Source organism: Clarias gariepinus, chromosome 20 (genome assembly GCF_024256425.1).
Source record: "Clarias gariepinus isolate MV-2021 ecotype Netherlands chromosome 20, CGAR_prim_01v2, whole genome shotgun sequence".
NCBI classification, from domain to species: domain Eukaryota; kingdom Metazoa; phylum Chordata; class Actinopteri; order Siluriformes; family Clariidae; genus Clarias; species Clarias gariepinus.
This window is the reverse complement of record NC_071119.1, coordinates 23229631-23255369: the sequence shown is the minus strand read 5'-3', so window position 1 is coordinate 23255369 and position 25739 is coordinate 23229631. Positions and strand designations below refer to the sequence as shown.

At 41.2% G+C, this 25739-nt stretch overlaps 1 protein-coding gene across 4 annotated transcripts in view; it reads left to right on the top strand.

Annotated features, from left to right (window-relative positions):
- The window catches only part of lcorl (ligand dependent nuclear receptor corepressor-like), a 30058-nt gene extending 5145 nt beyond the window's left edge, over positions 1-24913 (top strand). Inside the window, exons 4-8 of one of the 4 annotated variants that reach the window (XM_053479366.1) lie at positions 102-216; positions 2359-2547; positions 2736-2805; positions 17821-21971; positions 23027-24913. In XM_053479366.1, the coding sequence (XP_053335341.1) occupies positions 102-216; positions 2359-2547; positions 2736-2805; positions 17821-21971; positions 23027-23040 (4539 nt within the window). In that variant the 3' untranslated portion in view covers positions 23041-24913. Of the gene's footprint in view, positions 1-101; positions 217-2358; positions 2548-2732; positions 2806-3280; positions 10719-17820; positions 21972-23026 lie in introns of those variants that run through there. The other 3 variants (XM_053479365.1, XM_053479368.1, XM_053479367.1) reach the window with 3 other exon arrangements.
- Positions 24914-25739: the final 826 nt, after the last annotated feature.

The window sequence follows — 25739 nt, the reverse complement described above, 5'->3', positions numbered from 1 at the left end:
AATCACGCTCATATGCTGTAATATATTACCATTTTTTTAGTTTATTTAGCTGAGTGAATTCTATATATGTTATGTATTGTTTTTTTTTTTTTTGGGAACAGGACCACTTGCCTGACTCGCCCCCCCATGCCGAACCCCCCCCTCAGGGCATCAACACCTCAGACACACTTCAGTGCCAAGCAGACCAATTTCTGCATGCAGTCTTACACAAGAAAGGTAACACACACTTCATTTTGATACACGAACACTATGGTACACCTCAAAGTTGCTTGCTTGCTAGATTAAATACAGAGCATGCATGAGGGAACGACTAATTTGTCAAATAGGTAAGAATAATGTAGAACACTCTAAGTGTTGCAATGTGATTTCGATCACGCCTCCCCTGTCGATTTGCGATGAAGAGAGAGAGAGAGAAAGAGAACGGGACACCCCTCAGGTTGAACAAGATTAACTATAATAACAATTGTTGTGGGGGGGAAAATTCCCGCCGAAGCTCTTGGTGCAGAACATGTGCAGGTCAAAAGCAGGTATTTTGTGTCCATTTGCAGCCACAGCAGGGATTAAGCTTGAACATGACTGCCAGCTCTCGCTCTTCTCGTCTGGAGCTTGACAACTGACATCTTTTTAATAGCAGACATAAAAATAACTTGAGTTGCTTGAGTTGTCATGGTGATGAAATAATAATATCTCAATGCCCTTGATGTCACAGACTCTTGGCTCAAGACTAGCAATTTTTTTTAATGTTGCAGTCAATTTTGTCGCTGGAGAACCGCCTCTCCTGCAGTGTGAATGCACGTAGCGGTTCGCGATCACGCAGAACCTCCGGAAGCGGCAGCCGCACCTTGTCTCTTGGAAGAGAGCTTAGTGTATTGGTGATGGCGATGGTCTCATGACATGTTTAAAATTAGAACGAGGCAGACAGTTCCACATACCAGAGGGTAGAAAGTAGAGGGTGAGGAACAACAAGGAGAGAACAGATAGAAAGATGTTTCTTTAGGGCTCAGGACTACTATTCATTGGGGATTTACACAAATGTAGGGAATCATTAGAGTCTGACCTCCAAACGAAACCATGTCTTTTCCAGGGCCACTCGCATGTCCAGGTCCCAGTTCAAATCAAGTCCAGGTCCCTCTCCAGGGCCACTCGTACTTCCAGGTCCCTCTCCAGGGCCACTCAGACATCCAGGTCCCTCTCCAGGGCCACTCGTACATCCAGGTCCCTCTCCAGGGCCACTCGTACATCCAGGTCCCTCTCCAGGGCCACTGGTACATCCAGGTCCCTCTCCAGGGCCACTCGTATGTCCAGGTCCCTCTCCAGGGCCAGCACTTTTGCAAATGTCCATGGTCTCTCATATCTTTAGGTCCTTCTCCAGGGCCACCCACTTATGTCCATAGTCATTCATACGTCCAGGTTCATCTTCAGGACCACATGTCCATGGTCACTCATACATCCAGATTCTTCTCCAGGGTTACTCATACGTCCAGGTTCTTCTCCAGGGCCACACACTCACATGCCCATGGTCACTCATAACGTCCAGATTCTTCTCCAGGGCCATACACTCACATGCCCATGGTCACTCATACGTGCCAGTGAAATAAGACAGTATGTAAACTTTTCTTACTGTGGTATTCCTCATGATAGGAGTGTAAATTGTGTTTAGTTTTTTTTTTTTAAATAACTCCCATGTCCAAGGCCACTTCTTCTCTAGGGCCAATCGAATGTTCAGGTCTTTCTCTGGGGCCCACTCATATGTCCATGTCCTATCCTTTTCCAGGGCTACTTGTGTGTCAGGGTCCTTCCTCGTGGTCACTTGTGTGTCAGGGTCCTTCCTCATGGTCACTCGTGTGTCATGGTCCTTATTTAGGGTCACCCGTGTATCAGGGTCCTTCTCCAGGAGAGATCGAAGCACTGCATTTGGCATGTGAAAGTGAATACTAGCAAAAGCACTTCAGCACTTAGTTAACCCGCACTTGCTGTTTTAAAAGCAAAAGAAAGTACAGTATTTCCAATGTGATACACACTACGCTTGATTCTCAGGGTCCGAGAGTCACTTGAGACCTTGGGGAAAGGACTGGGTTTTCTGAGTGAACATGAGAAAGGACCAAGGCCCTAAGTTGACAATAGGGAAAAGATTCCTGGAAAACGACCAGACTGACTGATGTACAAAATACTGAAGAGGGCCTGTGGCTGACACCCCCAAAGGGGCGACAACATGGAGTACAGGATAATTATTTTTTTTGAATCTTGAGTGCCTTCTGGTGCTGATACAGGGTGTTACAGTACGCATACAGTTTTTGAAATCCCGTTGTAACTGTTAATCAGTATACTCTAACTGACATTCTGTCCTATTTTACCCAGAATTCCCTGAGAGCTGCGACCCCATTATTCCGTTGGCTGCGCAGGAGTTGATGAGGAAGATGATTCGCCAGTTCGCTGCTGAATATGCGCATAAAATTCAAACAGCAGAAAACCAGAACGCCATCACACAAACAGAGCCAGACGGACCGCTGGACCTGACGCTTAGCCGCAGCACGCAGTGCGCACAAGGTGACTGGCGCGCTCACATAAACGTGGACGCATTTTTTTTGTACAGTTTGAATAGCACGTCTCTCCATCTTTATGTGCAATTTATACTGAATGTGCAACTACGCACGTGTGACGAGGTTAAGTTTCAGGACTTCTTTTTTGAACACGCTTGCACGTGTCTTAATAATGATGTTCTCTTGTCTCAGCAGATGGCGTTCTCGACCTCTCAAAGAAAAACACCACGTCTCTGAACACGCTCGCGCAGCAAAGACTATCAGGGTGAGTCAAGAAACGCTAACAGATGTTCAACTGTTTGGGTGTGCGAGTGTGTCATAGTGCTATGATTATGCCTTTTAAACTGAGTGTGTGGTAATGCAGAGTTTAGTGTTGTGTTGCACTGAAGGGTTGACTCTTTTCTCACTTGTTGGACGGTAACGTCACGTGTGTGTGTCAGGGCTTCAAAGGGCTGCACAGTCAAAAAAAGTTATCGCGTTTACTCGTTATAATTTTCAGACTTAAAAAGCCAAACTCACACAAACATACACACACAGATGCAAACATACACACAGACGCAGACATATACATGACACAGGTCCATACATATATTGTACGGCCCAAAGTGAGGCTGTGTGTTAAAACACACAAATAAGAAGCGAGTGATGTTACCAAAGACAAGGCGGTAAAGGAGTGGACCCTGAGTGCTTCCTGTCGTTCGTCACCTCACTCGTGCCTTTCTCGTCCTCCCACCCACCAGGAGACCAATCAAGGACGAACGTCTGGGCCGCAGCACTCAGTTTGCTGATGGTTTGCTCTCTAAAGCCGTGAAGGATGTTCGCTCTGGTGCGCTGGACCTTCACAAAGCTGCCATACTATACGGAATACCTCAGAACACACTACGCCTCCACGCGGATCACACACACTCTGGTGCTGCGCCTCTCGCGCTCGCCAACCACAACGGAGTGACAGCGTCACGCACAGCTCTGCACACAGGTGAGACCAAAACGACGACGTCCTGGACTCGGCCCCGGTCCGACCAGTCGGAACGCGGTAAACCGTTGGCCGAGAGCGCGGCCGCGGCATCGCTCCTCCACCGCCTGGTGTGTGAGCTGAGAGAACGTGGCGATGCGTGCAACACTGCGGCAGGGGGCTCCGCGCTGCTCCGCATCCCTCAGGTGCGTTCGGGTGTAACGACTCCGCCCTCTGACCTCAGCGGCCTTGTTGACGCCGTTTACCTCAACAGCAAGACCTCAGATCGCGTCAAGATCCTCCTTCCCAAACACACCGACTGTAGCTCCGCCCTGGAGTCTCGTCCGCTGCAGGGGGATGTCCCCCCGCCGTGCGTGTGCGCCCGGAGCGCGGGTGGGAGCGCGAGTGCAGACGAATGTTTGGAGGAGAGCGAGCGGCGCGACAAACAGCCGCGGAAGAAGCGCGGGCGCTACCGTCAGTACGACCATGACATCCTAGAGGAGGCGATCGCCATGGTAATGGGCGGGAAGATGACGGTGTCGAAGGCGCAGAGCGTGTACGGCGTCCCGCACAGCACGCTGGAGTACAAAGTGAAGGAGCGTATGGGGACACTGAAGACTCCGCCCAAAAAGAAGCTCCGCCCACCAGAACCAGGAACCTCAGGGACACCGCTGAACGGCTCGAAACGGTTTTAAACCTCAGTACTGCGATTAACCTCACTACTGCCTGCACACACACACACACAAAACCCTCATGCACCCACACACACACACAAATAAACACATACACAAACGCCTCGTACAAGCTAAACCGTCAGGAACTTTAATGACGTAAACTTGAATATACATATTATTTACACACACACACACACGCACACGCCTTTATTCAGGGTTTCACTGTGCAGATCTGTAAGATATAAATTGTTCTATTTAAACTGCAAAGCACTGTTCAGTTAGAACTGAAGGATTGATTCAGGTCTGATTTTTAGGGAAGCTAATCTGCTACTACTTATTGACATGGCATTAACACCTGCACACTGATCGGTGTTAATCGCTCAGAGATTGTATTTAATTATGTAAATTATTTATTTCCCCACAAAAAAAAAACACAAACATGCTCTTTAACACAGTGTGTGTATCTGCTGTTCAGGAAAAAAAAAAACCGACACAACGCTTCGGGGGAACATATATCAAACATTGTTGGTGTGACGCACACTCGGTGTAACATGCGCCGAGTTTAGTGTGACACACTCAAGGTAGTGTAACACTCCTTTCAATTAAACAAACACACAGCTGAGTGCTGTAACACGTTCAGGTTTAGTTTGACACGCCCAGTTAAAGCCGTAACAATCGGTTTAGCCTAGCGCATGCTTTAGTGTAACACAGTTTTGTTTAGTGAAACACAAGTTTTAAAAGAAATATGAGCCGAACTCTCTGTTTGGTGTAACACTCGGTTTTAAGTGTGACACTCAGTTTAATGCAACACACGTTTAAGTTTAGTGTAACGTAACCAAAACAGTTTAGCGTGCACGTTCGAAATAGTGTAGAACACTCGGTTTAAGAGTAACGTACTCTTAGTTTAATGCAAAACTATTTTGTTTAGTGTAACACAGTGAGCTTAGTGTAACACTTGTTTTATGTAACACACTCGGGTTGAGCGTAACACACAATGACTTAAACGTAACTTACACACACGGTTGAGTGTTACACTGTTTCATGTAACAATTGGTTTAGTGTACCACACAGTGTAACACACACTCAATGTGTCGATGTTATGTTTGGTTTGGCGTAACACACACTCAGTTTAGTGTAACAAAGTCTTATGTAACACATTTAGTTTAGTGTAACACACTTAATTTGGTGTAACACACAATGTAACGCCCAGTTTGGCGTAACGCACACTCAGTTTTATGTAACACACTCAGTTTGGTGTAACACACACTCTGCTTAGTCTAACACACAATGCTCAATTTTCGTAACACTCACTCAGGTTTATGTAACGCACTCGATTTACTGTAACACACTCAATTTAGTGTCACACAATGTAACACTTGGTTTAGAGTAACACTTTTTAGTTTAGAGTAACACACTCGGTTAAGCGTAACAAGACAGGCAGTTTAGTGTAATATCCACTGAGTTGGTGTCATTCTCAGTGTAGTGTAACATACACAGTTTGGTGTAACACACAATCGGTTCAGTGTAACTTACCATTTTAGCGTAACACAAATAGCGGGACACGCTGTTTAGAGTTAGACGTTTTTGTACAACACAGTAATTTAAGGGTAACGCGCTCAGGTTGTTGTAACACTAATTTACCGCTCAGTGTAATGTAACACCCTGGAGAAGTGTGTGTATGGTGTATAATACTCAATTTAAAGACGTGCGCGTGTGTGGGTGTATAGCATAAAACACACATTTAGTGTAACACAGCGGAAGGGGAGGTAAGAGAATTGTGTGTAACACACACTTAGTTTAGTGCAACACACTTTTCTGCTGTGTGACATTTAAATGTGGTGAAAGTTTGTGTGTGTGTGTGTGTGTGTGTGTGTGTGTGTCATGTAACAGCCAGTGTAGTTAAACGCAGTCACGGTTTAGTTCAACACACACTCAGGAGGTGTGTGTATTGTGTCTAACACAGTTTTCAGAGGTATGTGTGTGTATTATGTAAAGTACACTCAGTTTAGCAAAGTGCGTGTGTGTGTGTGCATTGCGAGTTGTGGTGAAGGTTGAAGAATCACATCTGGTAATCGTTAAAACGGTTAATTTATTTTGATTAATAAGTGATGTCATCAGTAGTGATGCATCGTGTAAGTTATTATTATTTATGATTAGATAGACGCAGATGACGCGGTTTGTGTTAATGACGCCGCGTTAACTCCTTTAACAATGAGCATTTAGGCATAAGATTTTTTTTTTATTAACACTTAGGTGCGAATCGGATTGCTCTGTGTGTGTGTGTGTCAAATTTTTTAAAAATTTAAATATTAATTTAAGCACTGAACATTGACGGAAAACCTCACTAAGATAATTAACATCGCGTTAAAATCATGCTGGGATAAATATTATTACCCCCCACACACCCCCGCAAAAAAAAAGAAACATCACTGCTATAATTAACACCACCGAAAAACCTCACCCATCTCGCTGGGACTATTAACCAGCAGGATTGTTAACAACACCTCAAAACCCTGTCTGGACAAATTAACAACACCATAAAACATCACCAGAATCATTAACACCACCATAAAACCTCACTGAGACGATTAACACCACTGTTAAATCATACTGTCATAATCAACACCACATCAAAGCCTCACTTGCATAATTAATAGCATTGTAAAATCTGAAACTCAATTAACTCCACTATAAAACCACACCTAGACAATTACAATCACCGTAACAATTAACACTTCTGCAAACCATTTCTATCATAACACCACATTAAAGGCTCACTTGGATAATTAATTAATGTCAATGTAAAACCTCACCAAGGCAATTAACACATATATAAACAAAACTGGGAAAGTTAACTGTAACACCTCTCTGTAATAATGAACCTCACTCAATTCCCAGCAAAATACAACCTCACGAGGACCATTAACAGAGCTGGGAAATTACACCTCCGTCAGCTTCACTGTTGTAAGAGAATTAACCTCACTGTAAAATCTCACTAAAATAATTAACATTAAGACCTCATTTAGCTAATTAACACCATCGTTAAACCTCATTTGGACATTAACGCCACTGTAAATCTTTTTTGGGGATAATTAATATCACTTTACAACCTCACTGGGAAAAATTAGCACCTCAGTAAACACTGTAAATCATTTCTGAGACAGTTAAAACCTCCTTTAAACTACCATAAGACCTCACTTAGATAACCAACACCACCGTAAACCTCATTCTGATAATTAGTTACACTGTAAACCTCACTTGGATAACTAATGCCACCGTAAACCTCACTCAGACATTAACGTCACTGTACATCTTTTCTGGGGTAATTAACATCACTGTAAAACCTGACTAGAATGTGTAACATCTTTATAAATCCACCATAAACCTCACTCGGATAATTGTGACACCACTGTAAAGCCTTTTTACTGCTGTAAAACAGTGCTGGAGTGATGAAAACCCTGTAAAGCCTCACTTTGACAACTAACATACCTATAAAGGCCACTGTAAAACCAACCAGTTAACAACAGTGTAAACCTTACTGGGATCATTAATACCTTCACCAGATTAAAAACATCATCAACAACACCACAAAACCTCAACTGGATGATTACCACCACCGTAAACCTCTTTCAGACAACGCCACTGTAAAATCTCATTTAGACAACTAGCATCATTGTTACTAATTAAAACTGCAACTAAATTTCACTTTGATGAGCACTTCATTAAAACCTTAGACAGGTTGCAGTAAAAGTAGTGATACAACTAACACTGTGTTTAAATCTAATTAACACTGCAGTAAACACCTAATTGAGACACTTAACACTGCAGTAAAAAAAAACTTCCTGCAAATAGGGATAAGAAACACTGCAGTCAACGCTAAGAGATAATGAACACTGCACTGGGACTGTTCACACCGCAGTAAACACCACAGTGGGATAATTAATGCTCCAGTTAACCTCTGAAAGAGCTAACACCGTAGTAACACCTCACTGGGAGAGTTAACGCTGGAGTTAAACCTCACTGAGAGAGTTAATGCTCGAGTTAAACCTCACTGGGAGAGTTGACACTTGAGTTAAACCTCACTGGGAAAATGAACGCTCGAGTTAAACCTCCTGGGAGAGTTAACACCGCAGTAAACCTCGCTGGGATAATTAACGCTCCGGTTAAACCTCACTGGGTAATTCAACACTGCAGTAAACCTCACTGGGAGATTTAACGATCGAGTCGAACCTTACTGGGAGAGTTAACGCTCAAGTAAACCTCACTGGGAAAATTAACACTCCGGTTAAACCTAACTGGGTAATTCAACACTGCAGTAAACCCCACTGGGAGAATTAATGCTCCAGTTAAACCTCACTGGATGAGTTAGCACTCCAGTTAAACCTCACTGGGTGATTCAACACTGCAGTAAACCTCACTGGGAGAGTTAGCGCTCCAGTTAAACCTCACTGGGTGATTCAACACTGCAGTAAACCTCACTGGGAGAGTTAGCGCTCCAGTTAAACCTCACTGGTTGATTCAACACTGCAGTAAACCTCACTGGGATAGTTAACACTCCAGTTAAACCTCACTAGGAGAGTTAACACTCCAGTTAAACCTTACCGGGAGAGTTAACACCGCAGTAACACCTCACTGGGAGAGTTAACACTCCAGTTAAACCTCACTGGGAGAGTTAATACCGCAGTAACACCTCACTGGGAGAGTTAACACTCCAGTTAAACCTCACTGGGAGAGTTAACACCGCAGTAACACCTCACTGGGAGAGTTAACACTCCAGTTAAACCTCACTGGGAGAGTTAACACTGCAGTAACACCTCACTGGGAGAGTTAACACTCCAGTTAAACCTCATCTAATTAACGCTGCTGAGTTTAATGTTCATGTTGATGTGATTGTGATTTTTCTGCTGTAACCAAATGAACCGTTCAGGGCGACCTCATTTCGCACAACGCTGCTGTACTGACGTCTGTAACACACCACTCGGAGTGTGTGTGCGTGCGTGTATGCGTGCGTGTGTGTTTTATTCAGGGCTAATCTGCAGCGCTGCTCTCATGTCGGATGTGTCTTTTATTAGTAGTCGTTTTATGCTCAAAGATAGCGTTCATGTATTTAACACTGTAACATACATACACATGTACACACACACACACACTTTACACACTCGGTCATGGTGTGTTCACTGCATGAACCTTTTTACTCTTTCTATTAAAAGTTTGAATTAAAAGTTGTAAAACGCTCGGAGGGATTAGACTCGGTTGCACTTTACACAAGCTACATACACAAAGACCTACGCATGCACGTGCACACACACACACACACACACTCACACACACACACATCTGTGTTCAATGCTAAACGGTTTAAAGTGCAGCCGCGAAAATGAAATGTGAATTTTGTGATTCAGGAATGCGCTGTTAATGAGATGTTAATGACGTGTTAGTGTTAGTGTTTGTGAGAATCGTGCGTTTTACGTTATTTATAAAGAAAGCCACTCGGTTTCTGCCATGTAACCTGAATGTTATGACATCAGTGCCTGTTACTGACGCTTCATCTCAAAAACAGCTTTATAAGTGTGTATCAACACCGCGCAAAGGGTGTTAATGTTGTCGGCACGGGCACTGCATTAATTTAGGAGCAGATGATGAACTTTTTTTTGTTTGTGATTTTATCTGTAAATTGATTTCTCTGTCCATCATTAACACGCTTGATTTTTTATTTTTTATTTATAAACGATCGTGTTAAAATCAGCGGGTGTGTGCCGATAAACAGGTATATGATATATCTATGTATATATTGTGATATCATTATCACAGGTGCGACTGATTGCGACGGGGCGGGTTTCAGCGCCTCCGTCAATCCCGTAATTCCTTCGGCGAAGCCAAAAGCGATTTGGTGCTGAGGGTCACTATTATCAATTGAAAACATCCGGCTTTCAATCGCCATCTTTAAACGAAGTATCGGCACGTCCTTAAATCTGGTTTGTTCCAACCAGAGACGTTATTTCAGTCTGTGCTTTAAAATCCTCTTTATTTCAAGTGTATATTATCTTTTTTTTGTACTTTGACTCAGCTTTTTAACGTGTTAATGATTTTTCTGTTTTATAATTTTATTTGGACCACATTAATGTAAACGTCGTTTCAGTGACGATGAATTCAGGTAAAGAAACCAAATTTGATTCTTGAGTTTGGTTAATGTAGCCATAAAAAGTAAAAATCCTCAGGGTGAGAGAGTACAGAGACCAGAGTTAATAATAAAACCTGCCCGCTTCATTTTTATTTTATTTTTTTTCTAATGTGTGTTTGTATGTATGTATAATAATTTAATTCTAATTTAATTTCAGTGTTGTCTTGTATTAATTTAATCTCAGTGCAATGTAAGCACTTGGATTTTTAGGATAGCGTATTAATTTAATTTCAAGGTTTTTGTAATTTAATATATGTTTTGTGGGGTTTTTTTGTTTGTTAGTTTGTTTTTCTTTTACACTCAGGGCTTGAAATTAACCAACCGTTAAACAATTGTAATGCAAAAAAAACAAAAAAAAAAAACAAAGAAAAGTCTCCTGGCCACAGCACAAACTCCGTCTCTAGTTCTCATGATGACTGAAATGAAGTGTTATTATTACTCTTACTGCATATATGTTCTTGTATTTATTCTCTCTGCAGTGAAAAAACGTTTTTTGAGAAATCTTGAACTTTTATATCCTGACTGACGGGACTATTTCCGGAATATTCCTGTGTTTTCCGGTGTGACTACAGACAAGAATTTTGACATGTTTCTCAGTATGGAGTTAACAAACTTGAAGGATGTTTGTTTATTTATTTATTTACTTGTTGTTTTTCAGGATTGCGTGTGGTTTTCTTTTCTCCCGCGCACCCCCTCCCGGTCCCCTCCGGACACGGGGCTGATTGATCCCTAAGTCAGTTATGATTGATTGGTGAAGCATGAACGCTGATTTAAAGGGTTTTTTTTTTTTTACATTAGGCACAGACTCATTTGTACTGTGCCCAGGAACGATTGGTCCCCAGTCTTCTGCTGGCAAGTGTCCATATAATTTTTATTCCCGGTGCTCGTTTACACTTGCATATTTTCATCCTCCAATACAGCAGGTGGGGGTGGGCACCTGTTTGGTTTGCAAACCACCATTAAAACACAAAAAAAAAGGAGAGAATGAGAGAGTCTATTTTCTCTTACTGATGACATCGCGCCTAAACAGTGGTTCACTTCTGTGCGGGGATGTTTGGCTTATCTGTTTCGATCCATACCCGAGTACCGCCGTACCGTGCTTGAGCCCACCACTTCAAATGAACTGAATCACATAACAAAGTTGTTTTAACCTGGACACAGAAGTGAACTGCTGTTTAGAGGTGACATCATACATGTGTCTTTTAGATGATCAAAAAGAACTGGACTTTGGAATCCCTTATGTAAAAAACACCCATAGTCTGGGAGCAGTCCAGAAATTCGAAGCGTGGTCCTCTTGATAACACGGTCCTCTTGGAAACGTTGCCGGCTTGCGCCAACATAAACACATTGTGGAAGTGATGGGATCGGTTCAAATCATCGTGTTGATGGCGATGACTGAATTCAGTTCACAATGAGGAATCCTGTCTTGTGTAAATGAGAACGAATTCCATTTGAGCGTTGTTAGTTTTAAAACTGTCTTGGGTCTAAAATAAAAAGCAAAAAATATTAGAAGTAGGAAAAATGCCTATGGACCCATAGGCCGACCTGTGTGGTGCGAATGCCAGACTGGCACTCCTGCCTTAGAACTCATATGAGAATGGCTACCTCTGTGTTTGCACGTGCACTGTATCCAAAAACAAAACACATGCCTTGATCTTGGCTTGGTTGTTGGCACCAGGGGAATCGACGCTGGCCTGCGATTATGAGCGCAGAATCATTTAAGCTTAAAAACTTACTCGGATTGAATTTAAACGAAACGTGTCAAAATTCTTGTCAGCAGTAACCACACACTACAGCCAGTATGGACACTGATGGAGATTAGATTGGAAAACACTGGATGTTTGCTTTTTTTTTAAAATGCCATCATATTTGTACGTACGTATTCTCATGTATTGCGTATTCGGCCATGTGTGCTGTTTTCTGTTCTGTACGGTGCACTAGAGATGCGCGGAAATGCACTTGACCACCATGGTTTCTCCCCAGCAGCCATCACGACGGCGAGTTCAAACGGCTGCTACGGAGAGTCGCCCTTACCATCGCGTTAATTTCGAGCCCTGCGATGTCAGTCGCGATGCGACTTTCGTTTTCAGTGTGAACCGTCACAGCTTTTTCATTCGAACAAGGGACAGAATAAAAGTCGTGATGACTGGGTTTTAGTACTCGGGGAGACAGAACTACGGTCGGATGATGAAATGATGATTACGTGATGTTTAAATCAGGATATGCGTTAACACCGCGTGTGACGGCGTGGTGCTCGCGCGGTGCGGGATGTAATCTTTTTTTTTTTTTTTTTTTTAGAAATTTCTTTTCTGCACTTGGTTTTGATTCAGATTTTCCTCTTGAAATGTTTGTGTATTATTTCTGTGTTAATCAGGAGAAGACTTTACTGTGTTGAGCTTTAGTGTGTTTGAATTTGTGTTGAAGCACTTCATTGTTTTTAAAATGTGAACCGTGTTCTGCATGCTTTTATTCTAGCTCTTTATAAAAGTTATATTTCTCTAATTGTGATGATTAATTATTAATTGCATTATTATTATTACTATTACCATTATTATTATGATTATTACTAATCAGAGAAGGGCTTTTCGCTCAGCGAGTCCACTGAACACTCCCAAATCTTTAACATTTAATTTATAAAAGCTGATAAATAATTCTTATCGATGTTAATGTGTAATGCTCGCTTTGATTTTAAATCATTTAAAAAAAAGTCTTTTCAAAAATGCTATGACAATAAAGTACATTAAAATCTTTGTGTATCTTTATGTTCTGGTTAATTAACACCTGAAATGGATTATTACATTCATCCTGCACCTATTTGGATGTTTCTCCTGTTCTAACGTTTCCTGAGGTTGCTATGGTGATGTGAAGGACTTCTTTTTAAATACCACTGAGGGGGAATGTGCACAATTGATCATACTTTAAAAGTGAATTAAGAAGTGGCATGTTAAAGCATGTTAATCAATCAGTTATAGGAGTTACAAATAATGGAAAATATTATTATTAAAGTAGATTTGGGAATTCTGAATAGACAAGAATACACAAATCTTCTGTTGTCTCGTGTCAGGTTTTGTCCTTGCTTTAACTATTTTTATTATTATTATTTTCAAGATTGTATTGGGAAATCCATAGCTATCGTTTATGTGTACCATATTGCTACCCTTTGATACAGCAAAAACACTAGCAAGAAAACAAGCGGTTTTAACATTGTATTTTTCACAAAGTAAATTTCTTGCATTTCAAACAAATATAATATACCAAGTACACTCCCTGGCCAGAAAACAAGTCACACACTGTAGGTTTTTTTTCAGTCACCTTTTTTTGATTACATACAAAAATTACATACATGTGGAGTCCAGTTCATGTGTGATAATAATTCCTTATGTTCCCAGAGCCACTTTTTTATAATCTGAGTCCTAAAATATGGCCGTGCCATCAGGGAAGAAAAACTCCATAGATGTGATAACCTTATTCAGTACATTCAGGTCGTCAGCTGACTTGTACAGTTGACACTATGCATGATCGCTTTCCGTCTTACCTTGACATGCCCATCACTCTGGAATAGGCTCGATCTGGACTCATTATGACCTTTTTACATCGCTCCAGTGTACAGTCCAATCTTTATGCTCCCTAGCAAACTGAAGAAAAGCAAACTTTTTTGGATCAGTCTCACTAAGAAGTGGTTTTCTTATGGACGCACAACTGTTTAGCTCCAATGCTGTGAGTTCTTTTCATATTGTGTGTGTCTATGCTTTTACTTTCACTATTAAAACATAGCTCTGTTAATTTTTATTTTTCCCATGCAACTTCACCAAGTGTTTAAGTGATCTCCATTTATTTGTTTCAGACCACATTTCTTCCACAAAGCTGGCGGTTTAGCCCTTTACTGAGTTCTTAACCCAGTTTAAGTAATTTCAGATCTCCTTAAATGTTTTCTTTGCTTAAAGCAGCCCAATAATTTGATCCTTCTAAAATTGTGACTTCTTTTTGGTCAGGCAGTGTAATTTGTCCTTAATCCTACTCTGTACCTAATTATTAACTTAAGTATTGTACTTAATAATTCTATGTTGATGAATTAGAGGTTAGCTTCCTAGAGTTGATACTCAGTAAAACCAATTTATATAGTCTATAATTAATTACTGGCAATGTGAAATGCATGTCTCTCTTTAATGGAAATGATCAACTCTGTGAAGCTAACATCTCAGTTTTTGGCATAGAACCTCCCCTTTACATGTAACATACCCTGACACACCTTCTAATCCCATGGCCGTTCCTGATTTTTATTTCTTTCTACGCTGTAAAACAAAACTAAAGGTGTTTATCTAAATTACACAATAATCTCTAAAATTAGAACAGTTAATATTGAGATGTACAGTGGTGTTCAAAATAATAGAAAAAAAAGTGAGTAATGCTCCATATCCCTATAATAACTTTTAATTTAAAATCACATAAATGTATTGGACAGCCTGTACATTCTATTCTGAATCACAACATGAAGAAAAATGTATTATTAGTTTAATGTAAGTGAAGAAAAACAAATATTAGTTTGTTAAAAAAATAGCAGTGTCCTCATTCATCTTTATAAAGTGATGAATTTACCGTTTAAACAAAAATGCTTAAAGTTTAATGTTTCTTGTGCATCTCTAATTATTTAGTTGTATAACCATGCTTTCTGAGAACTGTGACAATTGTACTACACGCCACAATTCCTCTGCATTTCTTGGTTTTGCCTTAAAAACAGCATTTTTAATGTCAGGCCACAACTTTTCTATTGGGATTAAGGTCTGGGGATTGGGCTGGCCACTCCATAACATCAATCTTGTTGGTCTGGAACCAAGATGCTGCTCGCTTACTGGTGTATCTGGGATCGTTGTCTTGTCTCTTCGGCATAAGGCAACATGACCTCTTTTAAGTATTCTGATGTATTTAAATTGATCCATGATCCCTGAAATGTGATAAATATGCCCAACACCATAGTACGAGAAGCTTCCCCATATCATGATGCTTGAGCCTCCATGCTTTACTGTCTTCACAGTGTACTGTGGCTTAAATCCAGTGTTTGCGGGGTCGCCTGACAAACTGTCTACGGCCGAAAAAGGACAATTTTGCTTTCATCAGTCCACAAAATATTGCGCTATTTTTCTTTAGGCCGGTCAATGTGTTCTTTGGTGAACTGTAACCTCTTCAGGACATGGCTTTTTTTTAAACAATGGGACTTTTTGCTGATAGCCTGGCTTCATATAGTCGTCTTCTAATAGTAACAGTACTCACAGGTAACTTTAGATGTTCTTTGAGTCAATTTTGTTATTCTTCGATCCATTAGAATGGTAGTTTTCTGTTTTCTTCCACGTCTTTCTGGTTTTGGTCTTCATTTTAAAGCTTGAAAATTATTTGGTATCATTTTAGCAGAGCAGCCTATCATTTTCTGCACTTCTTTGTATGTTATCCAATCTCTAAGCAACTTTTGAATCAAAGTACGCTGTTCTTCTAAACAATGTCTGGAGAACACATTTTACTCTGATTTTCAGAGAGAAATGCACAGGACAACCTTTTCTGCATTTATCCTTAAATAAGGGGAACTTCTTTAACACCTGTTTTTCACATAATTTACCTCTCTCCAAACTGCTTTTTTAAACAGGCTAATATTTGTTTTTCTTCACTTGCATTAAACTAATAATACATTTAGCACATTTTTCTTCATGTTGTGATTCAGAATAGAATGTGGAGGGTGTCCAATGCATTTATGTGATTTAAATTAAAAGTTATTATATGGATATGGAGCTTTACTCACATTTTTTAACACATTGCTATTATTTTGAACACCACTGTATCTGCTACTCATGCTTAGTAAATCCTTCATAATGGCTCTAATCTAAGGTGCTGTTTGGTAATTGTTGATTTCTGAGGCTGGTGACTCTAAATGAACTTCTCCTCTGCAGCAGAGGTAAGTTTTGGTTTTGCCTTCCTCGGAAGGTCTTCATGAGAGTTTCATCATTGAGTTTGATGGGGTTTTTTTGTGGATGCACTTGACAATACTGTTCTTGAAGGAACTGTTTTAAGGTCACTGGCGGTCGTACAAGCATTTCACTGCATATCGTACTGTGTATGACTGTGTATGTGACAAATAAAATTTTAATTTGATTTGTTCCAGAATAGCTGACCTTTGTGATAAAAAGATAAATTATTCATTAATACTTAATTATTCAATGCCATGTTTGTTTGTTTTTTAAATCCAGTAAAAAAAAAATCCAGTATTGTTCTAGAGTGTAGAAAATAAATCACTAAACAATAAAAATGAATTAGGTGTGTCCAAACTTTTGCCTGGAACTGTTACTTGCACACCAAGGTCTTTGATCTGCAAGACTTTGATCAAAGCGATCATAATGGATAACATTTCAACCAACTTTTTTTTTCATGTAAAAAAAATTCACTTGTTCACTTTAATTTTCACTTGCAGCAAAAAATGTATACTCTCAAATCTTTTTATGTTTAAATTAAAACGACAAAAATTGATGCCATACTATAAAGTAAACTGCACAAAACCTTTACATTGCAAGAAGCTGTTGGTTCTTCAGATTACATGTACAGCCCAGAGGTACATGTCCTTGAGCTAGCAAATGAATGCTCTAACGTGTTAGCACACGCTAACTGTTAGTAGCTAATCTAGTGTAATAAAGTATGTTGAGTAAATGATCTTATGAGTTATGCATGAATACAGACTCAAACAAGTTTATAAATGATTGTATGGTACAGCATGGATCGTGTTCACAGTAACTTGTCTATGATTGGTTTATTATTATGTAAATAATCATTAAATGACTTTTTATTTAACACTTGGGCTGCTTCTACAACATAAACCCTGCACCGTTTTACAAATAAAAGTGTGCTGCACAAAACTTTTTTCTTTCTTTTTTGTTTTATTATTAGCATGTTACTGATATAATATTTAGCGGGTCAGTGATGAGTTGTTTTTTTTTTAACATAAGACGTTGTTATAAAACTTTTATAAAATTTATAATTGTATGTCATGATCAGATATAGCCATGTAGCCACGAGTGTGTGTATGCTTGACTGTAAATCTGTGACCAGTTCAAAAGTCTACCATCGCAACCTCTTTTCCAACACATGCAGTTGTGATTAATAATTAGCAGTGCCTCCATTTTATCATGTTCCGAAAGGAAGGCCGTCACCCTACTATCTCATGCTTACAAGGCTGCAGGGTTAACATTTACCTAGATGGATTTATTGTACGTAAAGTCTGAACATGGCTGCCTTGTTACATTTAAGTTGCAAAGTAATAGAAAATAAAACTAAGTACAATAACGTGATTGGAAAAATAAGCTAGTATCATGTTTTGTACGTAAATATGTTGTATTTGTGCTGCTGTAACATAAACATGGAAAAAAAATAGAGATTCTTGCTAGTCAGTCAAGTGAGAGTGTTGAGTAATGGTGTGCCCCTCATTCCCTCATGTAGTGTTTTGGAGACAAAGAAAGAAGAGTGCAGGACAAAAGAGGGAGAAGAAGAACAGAAGCGAAGAGGTACAGTGCTTGAGGAAGTGATGATGTCGCTTTGTGCTCACCACAGAGTCCTGCTCCTGCACATCCTGCAGGAAATGACATCATTTCGGCCAAAAGACGAGCATGGGGCACTGGAGACTTTAAAGGACGTGCACGGGACAGCAGGGACTCAGAGGAGCGCACATGGTGGCCATTGCTGTCACTCTGATGAATCGCTGTGTGTGTTAAGTAGCTGTGTAGCAGCCGGGTGTGTATGCCAGTGCAGAATTGGTGTGTGTGGATCGCGTTCCATGTGTCCGCCTGTGAAGAGCTGTAGCAGCTTTTCCTGTCGGAGCATCACACTCGGGTGTGCCGGCTGCTGCGCCCGCTCTCAGATATTGGTGTGCCAGCACACACACAGCAGTGACATCACACACGTTGCACAAACAGGTAGCATCACACTCTCGCGCTGCCACAGTCCATCCCCTCCACCACTGTCTCCTCCACCGTTGTCCCCGAAACCGCAAGACGCAGAGAACAACTTTGATCTGGACATGCCCACACTGAACACACACACCCAGAATACCCAGCCTCCACCTCTCCTTCCTCACAACACCCACACTGAGCAAACACCGGCGCCCGAGACAACTGCCAAGCCTGAACACCTTATAGACTTAATGGACAAGTTCACTGACACACTTATGGAGGCATCGGAGCGAGAGTGGAGCATGCACACGCACACAGGTGACAGTGTAAAAGCGTGTGACGACACACACCTGACCGAGATCATCACCACCGTCTTACACAGCAGCAGTGAGAAAGACTACAATCTAAAGGAGCTCTTCGAGCAACGCCTTGCCTCTGAGAAACGTTCCCCTCAGACTCGCTCACAGAGGCGACAGGAAGTGATGCAGGCCATCAGCAGGTCACATGATCAACCTAAAACACGCAGGCAGCACCTACAGAGCAAACGTGACCTTGCACGACTTAAACTCGAAATTACTAGGAAGAAGAAGAGGAGGACACACCCGATTACCCATGTCACTCACAATCAGAGTCCAGACACCCCCTCCTCACGCACCCAGAGTCCAAACACGCCCATTTCACCTACTAACCACCCAGTCACGCCCATTTCACCCACTAACCACCCAGACACGCCCATCTTACTCACTCTCAGCCCAGGCACTCCCATCTCACACACTTACAGCTCAGACATGTCCATCTCACCCACTAACCACCCAGACACGCCCATCTCACTCACTCACAGTCCAGACACGCCCATCTCACTCACTCAGATCCCTGAAACGCCCACATCAAATGCTCAGAGCCCAGACATAGTCATCTCACAAGCTCAGGCCCCAGACAAAATCATCTCACAAGCTCAGGGCCCAGACACGCCCATTTATCAGAGCCCATACAGACGTATTTCAACACCCAGCACACATAAGCAGACCCCAGACACACCCAAATCACTCAATCAAACCTCAGACTTGCCTAACTTAATTGTTGAAAGCCCAGACAAAACTGACTCTCAAATTCAGATCCAAGACACAGCCAGGGCATACACTCAAAGCCCAGACACACCCAATGCACAAAGTAACAAAGAGACATGTACAGAGGAAACAGAGCCTTGCAGCACTGTGAGGACACGGCGGAATATTGTTCGTCCTCAACGCTGGTCTTCATATGTCACCGAGCCAAGAAAGATGTATTACACTGCCTGTCGCTCTGCTAAAACTAACAGCACCCCTACGCTTGCCACCGACATGACTAGTCCTCCACCCAGTGCTGTGACAGAAGAACTCAAAACTCCACCCGTTTCACCTAAAAAGAATAAAGTCTGTAAGGATGAGAATAGCAAAGAGGCTCATGTTGAACGGCAACTGAGAGTAAAGACACGTTCTGAAGATAAAACACGAACCCCAAGTCCTGTCGTCACTGACGCTACAGACACTGACGACCCCAAGTATGTCAGTCCCATAAAACTCATGCTGGTATCAACTGTTAAAGATGAAGATGGTGTTAAGTACACAATCAGAGCTGCACAACCGCACAATGGTGAAGAATCATTCGATCCATGTGTGGAGTCATCATGGGCGGGAAACAAAATTAAAGAACAGGCCAAGAATGAAAGTATACAGACAATGAGCGTTGAGTGCACTCATAAGCGTTCTACAGAAGAGTCTGCTAACATAGAGGGTCCAAGCAACAGCGCAAACATTGTTGATGAGACCGAACCAACTATTAAGAGGCGCCCTGGACGTCCCAAAAAGTTAAAAATTCTAACTGAGAAAGCAGTGAAGCGTCCAATCGGCCGACCACGAAAATCAAAACTGGTGGACACAAATGGGGTTCCAAGTGAGGACACTGAAAAGCAAAGTGGGGAAGATCTGTCAACTGGAGAGGATGGCAATAAAAATCTAAAGATCACTATTACATATGGTAGGCGGAAAGCAAGAAGGATGGTGTGTGAAGGACAAGTTCCTACAGAAGAAAGCAAGGGCAGTGAAGCTTCAGCACAAAGCGTCAATGCAGAAGAGAATGTACAGTCCACTCAGGCACAAGCCAGCATGAGAAAAGATCAGTTTAGCCTAGTTATGCCTGTGGAGGACAGGCGAAATCTCACACATGCAATCATGTGTCCAAAGCAAAATGATGGAGCAGGGACAAGGAGACCAGGACGACCAGCTAAGGTCAAAATCTCAGGAATTTCCGTTACTGTTACCACGGTTTCACCACGGCAGCGCAAAATACACATGAGGCGAGACACGAGAGAACCAGCGGTACAGCGACGGGCACTGTTGACTGAAATGGAACCTAATGAGGAGCAGGCGACAATCACTAACGAAACGCAAGCATCAGTCAGACACTCAGTCAGAGAAAGAAGACCTTCCGTCCATCTGCTGCAGTGTGTCGCTATGTCACGTTCTAACACACTAACGCCCAGGTCGCGCAAACAGCTGCTGTACAACGCTAACATGACACAACAGCATGAGCCTAAAGATGCTAAAGACACCAAGACCATACCAAACACTTCTCCACAGAATACTGTCCATTTTTCAGCAACTTCTGTCGAGTCCCTATTTAATGCAAATCTGCAGTGGTGGCCAACATCAGCATCACCTGACAAGATAAAGGAAGAGATGAACAGACGACTTAAGGTAATGAAAGAGACATGGGTTTCCGACACGAAAGACCTAACCACACCAGATGATAACAGCTCTGCTCCAAGTTCATCTGCGGTCAGGATGCTGTTTGAGCGAGACTGCAGCATGGAGACTCTTTGCTCCTGGTTCATGCAAACAACTGAGACTCAGTCTCTCGCCATCGTAAAAAAGGCCAACAACCGAAACCCATGTGAAGTTTTTCAGTACAACTCTGGCCAGTCAAGCGATAGACCAAACGTATGCTCAAGTCCGCAAGCAGAGCGGCTCAGAAAATGCGTCAAGAAATTCGCAACAGTTGTCCCTAAAAGTCCGACAAAGCTTCAGCAAGCACAAGCAAAGATCCATGGTGCACAAACTGGTTTCCCCAAGCAACCTATATTCAACACCACAAACAATACTGAGAAATCACAGCAGTGTAGAGCATGGCATTTTTATAGAACTGCACTAGATCGAGCAAGATCACGATTTAAATCCAGGACCAAGAGCACCAATATAGACTATAAGAGCCTTAACGAGCAGAAGGAGAGCGAAGTTCAGCCTGTGAGTGTGTCTGAACATGGTCTACTAAACACAGTACAGAGCGAGTCTCGCAGGACATCAACTCAGCAAAAGCAGATCACCACTAATGCCTGGAATGCACACACACTGAAGGAGTGCAAAGTGTTCCTGAGAAAATTAAATAACGTGGACCCCTGTTCACTGTCTGAAAAGTCTAACAACTGCACGGTAAGGTCCATCAGATCCCCTGCTGTAGGTGAGTCAGTGAGACATCAGAAGCAAGGGGTTGGAAAAAGCATTAAGCTGGAGAAGACGCCTCCAAACCGTGGCCCTTCCACACGGCAGCAAAGTAAAGGCAATAGGAAACGCAAGTACAACCACACAAATGTGTTGCCCCAATCACAAAAACAGCAGCGCATCAGCAGAGGAGTGATGGCAGCCAAGTGGTCTGACTTTATACTCGGTGAGTATTTTACACTCCATGTACACCCCGTCGCACCTCAGCACTCTACCGACTCTACCCCATCACACCAGCGCGTCACTCTACCATCTCTACCCCATCACACAGCTGCATCACTCTACCATCTCTACCCCATCACACAGCAGCGTCACTCTACCTTCTCTACCCAGTCGCACCACCACGTCACTCTACCTTCTCTACCCCGTCGCACCACCACGTCACTCTACTCCCTACAAGGTCACACCACGATGTCACTCTACTCTCTTTACCTTGTTATGCCACTGCATCACTCTACTGATTATACAATTAAATTACTGGTAAGAGATTAACGACACTGCCAAGTTTATATAAGAAGATATTTTTATGTTTATAAATGGTTAAGAAATGACCAAAGAAATCTTCCTTTGAAAGCCTGTTTGCATTCTGCTTTGTTACCAGTGTTGGGCGTAACACATTACAAAGTACTTGGGTAACGCGTTAGGTCCGACATTTAAGTACTCAGTTTAGCTATTTTTTTTTAAATGTAATCCGTTATTTAAACAATTTATTTAATCAGTGAGCCAGACAGCAGTCATTCCTAATCCGTTATTGTGTGTGCGATAACCCATCCCCCTCTGTTACTCCTGTTGTTATACCCCTATCTCACCTTTGTGGTTTGACTATGCGAGGACCGACCCACGGAAAGATGGAAACCTAATCACAGCGCCAAAACTCACGGCGAATCATGATGAACCGTATTTTTGGCAACCGCACGAAACCGCGTAGATGAGATAGGGGTATTATTAGTTAACTGATCATGGGCCAAACTTCGCTGAGTGATGATGGTGGAATAATTATAAAGGTCTTGACTAAAACAACATGCATGAAAAATCACAAAGGAGTTTTCATTTTCTGTAATGGAAAAGTACTCGAACTAGTTACTAAATAAAGTAATTAACGCTGTAATGTAACTGATTACTTTTTAAAGATAGTAATTTTGTAATTTAATTAGTTACTTTAAAAAGTAACGTCCCCCAACACGGTTTGTTACACACATTTGTCACATCTCTGTCTCACAGGTCCAGCCAGATAGCAGCATCATTCCTCACACTCAGTGCCTTTAAAAATGATGAGCCGGGGAAACAAGAAGCATTATGGCACACACAAACCCGGCAAGCATCACGTAGCAACAAACTTTATGAAAACTTGCACTATTTTACTGCATTGTTTCTTTATTTTCTCTCTATATTCGAGTCACGCTGTGTTGGAATTGTTTTTTTTTTTTTTATTGTTCGTTCAAAAGAATGAGTGCACTCTGTGATCTCGAAATGTGTGTAAAACAGTTCGAACCAGCACACTGATAATTCTTGTGTTTATCATGTAACACCTGATGCACTGCTCTCAGACAGAAAACTGCATTAATCAGTCTTTTGTTCAAAATGAAACCATATTTAATTTTCATATTGCACTTACCTTTAATTTTATTATTCAAAATTAGATTGTAAGCGTTCTTCTAGAGTTCCAAGTCCTTCAGGCTTTATTTTTCAGGAAATCACATTCTTTTAAAAAAAATAATAATAAGGGCCCTAAGTCCATCTGGTGCTGCTGTCTAAATAGGAGAAAGCATGCTGCCTTCGAAGAGTCTGCAACACAGAGGGAAGGTTGTAAAAGAGCCACAGCTCTTGTGTGGGGGAAGATTGTGCAACATTAACTGGGACAGCTCAGTGCTTAAGGCATTTGCCAATGGTTCAGAAGGTCCCCGGTTCAAATCCCACGACTGCCAAGTTGTCCCTGGTGGGCCCTTGAGCAAGAACCTTAATCCTCCATTGCTCAGAAGTATAATAAAATACAAAAATAAGTCTCTCTGGATGAGGTGTAAATGTAACAGTCATTCTCTGAGCTCAAAAAGATTTTATTCTAATATTCAGGTGCGACATAAAATCTAGTCATTTTAATCTTTTTTAATAACACTAACAAGCTCGGATTTGATTAGAGGAACTTCGACATAACTGTGGAGCTTTTACAATAAACAAATCAGCTAGACATTTACCTTCGAGACTTTTTAGAAAAATCGGTTTACAAAATTACAAAAATTGATGGAGCTGATTCGTTTTTCACTTCAAAACTGAAAGATTTGCACCCCTTTACATTGTGACATTATATGACATTATAAGATCCTCAGTCCATTCATGTATGTGTATATATATTTTTACATTCCATATATACATATATACATTTTTACTTTGAGCAGCATTAGATTCTGGAGGACTGATAAAATCTTTTTAGCATACATGTGTGGGATTGGCCTTTTAAAGCATTAAAACCTATGTTTTGCACTACCAAAAAATATAAAAATGATACCTTCTTTATTACTTTATACAACCCCCACAGAAATATACTGCTGCAATAGTGAGCAATGATTAATGGTTCTTCTGAGGAGCAGCTAACCTTCATGAAATATCTTTAAACAAAGTGTGTTGCTTGCTGGATTTGCAACGCACCATGACTACATATCATAGGATGTAGATGGGGTGGGGGGGTGGTTGGGAATCAGTTCAGTTATGTATCGTGATTATTCATGATTTATTCAATCCAGGTATTGTCACACTGACTTCAAAATTATTATTAATTTTTAAATAAAATTTTGTTTGGAATTGAGGTGGCAAAATGTTTATGTTCCTCTATAATCCTACTTGTGGCGCACTTTAGACTTTTCACAGGTGGACAGGTTGCACTAAACGAACATGGTTGCAAAGTTTGTTTTGAATTGTAACTGGAAAAAAAAAAAAAAATCTTATCGTACTGGGTGATCCCTGGTTATTCCCATCTCTAACAGGCAGCATGTTTAAGGCCAATAAATTTCACTTAAACTTACCCTTTTAACTCCAGGAATTCCTGCTCGTTTTAATATAATTTTAAAACACTGATGAAGAAAAGAAAAGCATTAAAAAAAAAAAAAAACATAACTTTCCGTCCCATATTGAAGCTTTGTGTGCCTATGTGCATTTGTGTTTGTGGCTTCCACCTCCTCGGTTTTACTGCAAACAATAAACGTACTTTCAGTTCCCAATTTTCTCAGCATCATAACTATCCGTTCTACTTGCAGTAAAAATTTCTATGCCTGGGTTTCACCACTTCATCCATATCCAATGTTATTTCCTTAGATGCGAATTTCCCGGCAGTTGTTAAATCTCCATCTGTAGATTTATTCCGTTTCATTTTTTTTGTCACAGTAAAACACAAGGCTGAGGCAGGACTGTTCTGATTTCCGAATTTCTGAATTAGAAACAAAAAAAATAAATAAATCTGGATGTTTGTTACCTTTTTTCCTTATTTCTTTTATTTGTACTATCCATGTGCCATCAGATCCTGGTTACTACACCCCAATGATTTCTAAGGACAAGAACAACTTCTTTAATTTCATTACTCATTATTTAAAGTAGAGGAGGCATCCCTTTGGTCACCTGCACTAGTTTATGTCCCTTTAGCCTGTTAGTGCACTATAGTGTGTGCGCGTGTGTATGTGTGAAAAAAGTGGCTTTCAAAAAGTGTGGACGTGTTCTTGTGTTTTATCATCAACAGCTTTCTCGTCAAACTTGTAAACGTTAAATATGTTTTCGTAGCTGTATTGGTGTTCTTGTTAAAAAAAAAAAGGAAATTTTAAAATATCATTTGAGTGTTTTTTTTTTTGTTGTTGGTTTTTTTGAAGGGAGTGTTGGTTACAGTGAGAGCTGAAAGTATCCACATGGTGCTAAACACTGTACAGAGAGATAAATATACACACTTTTATCT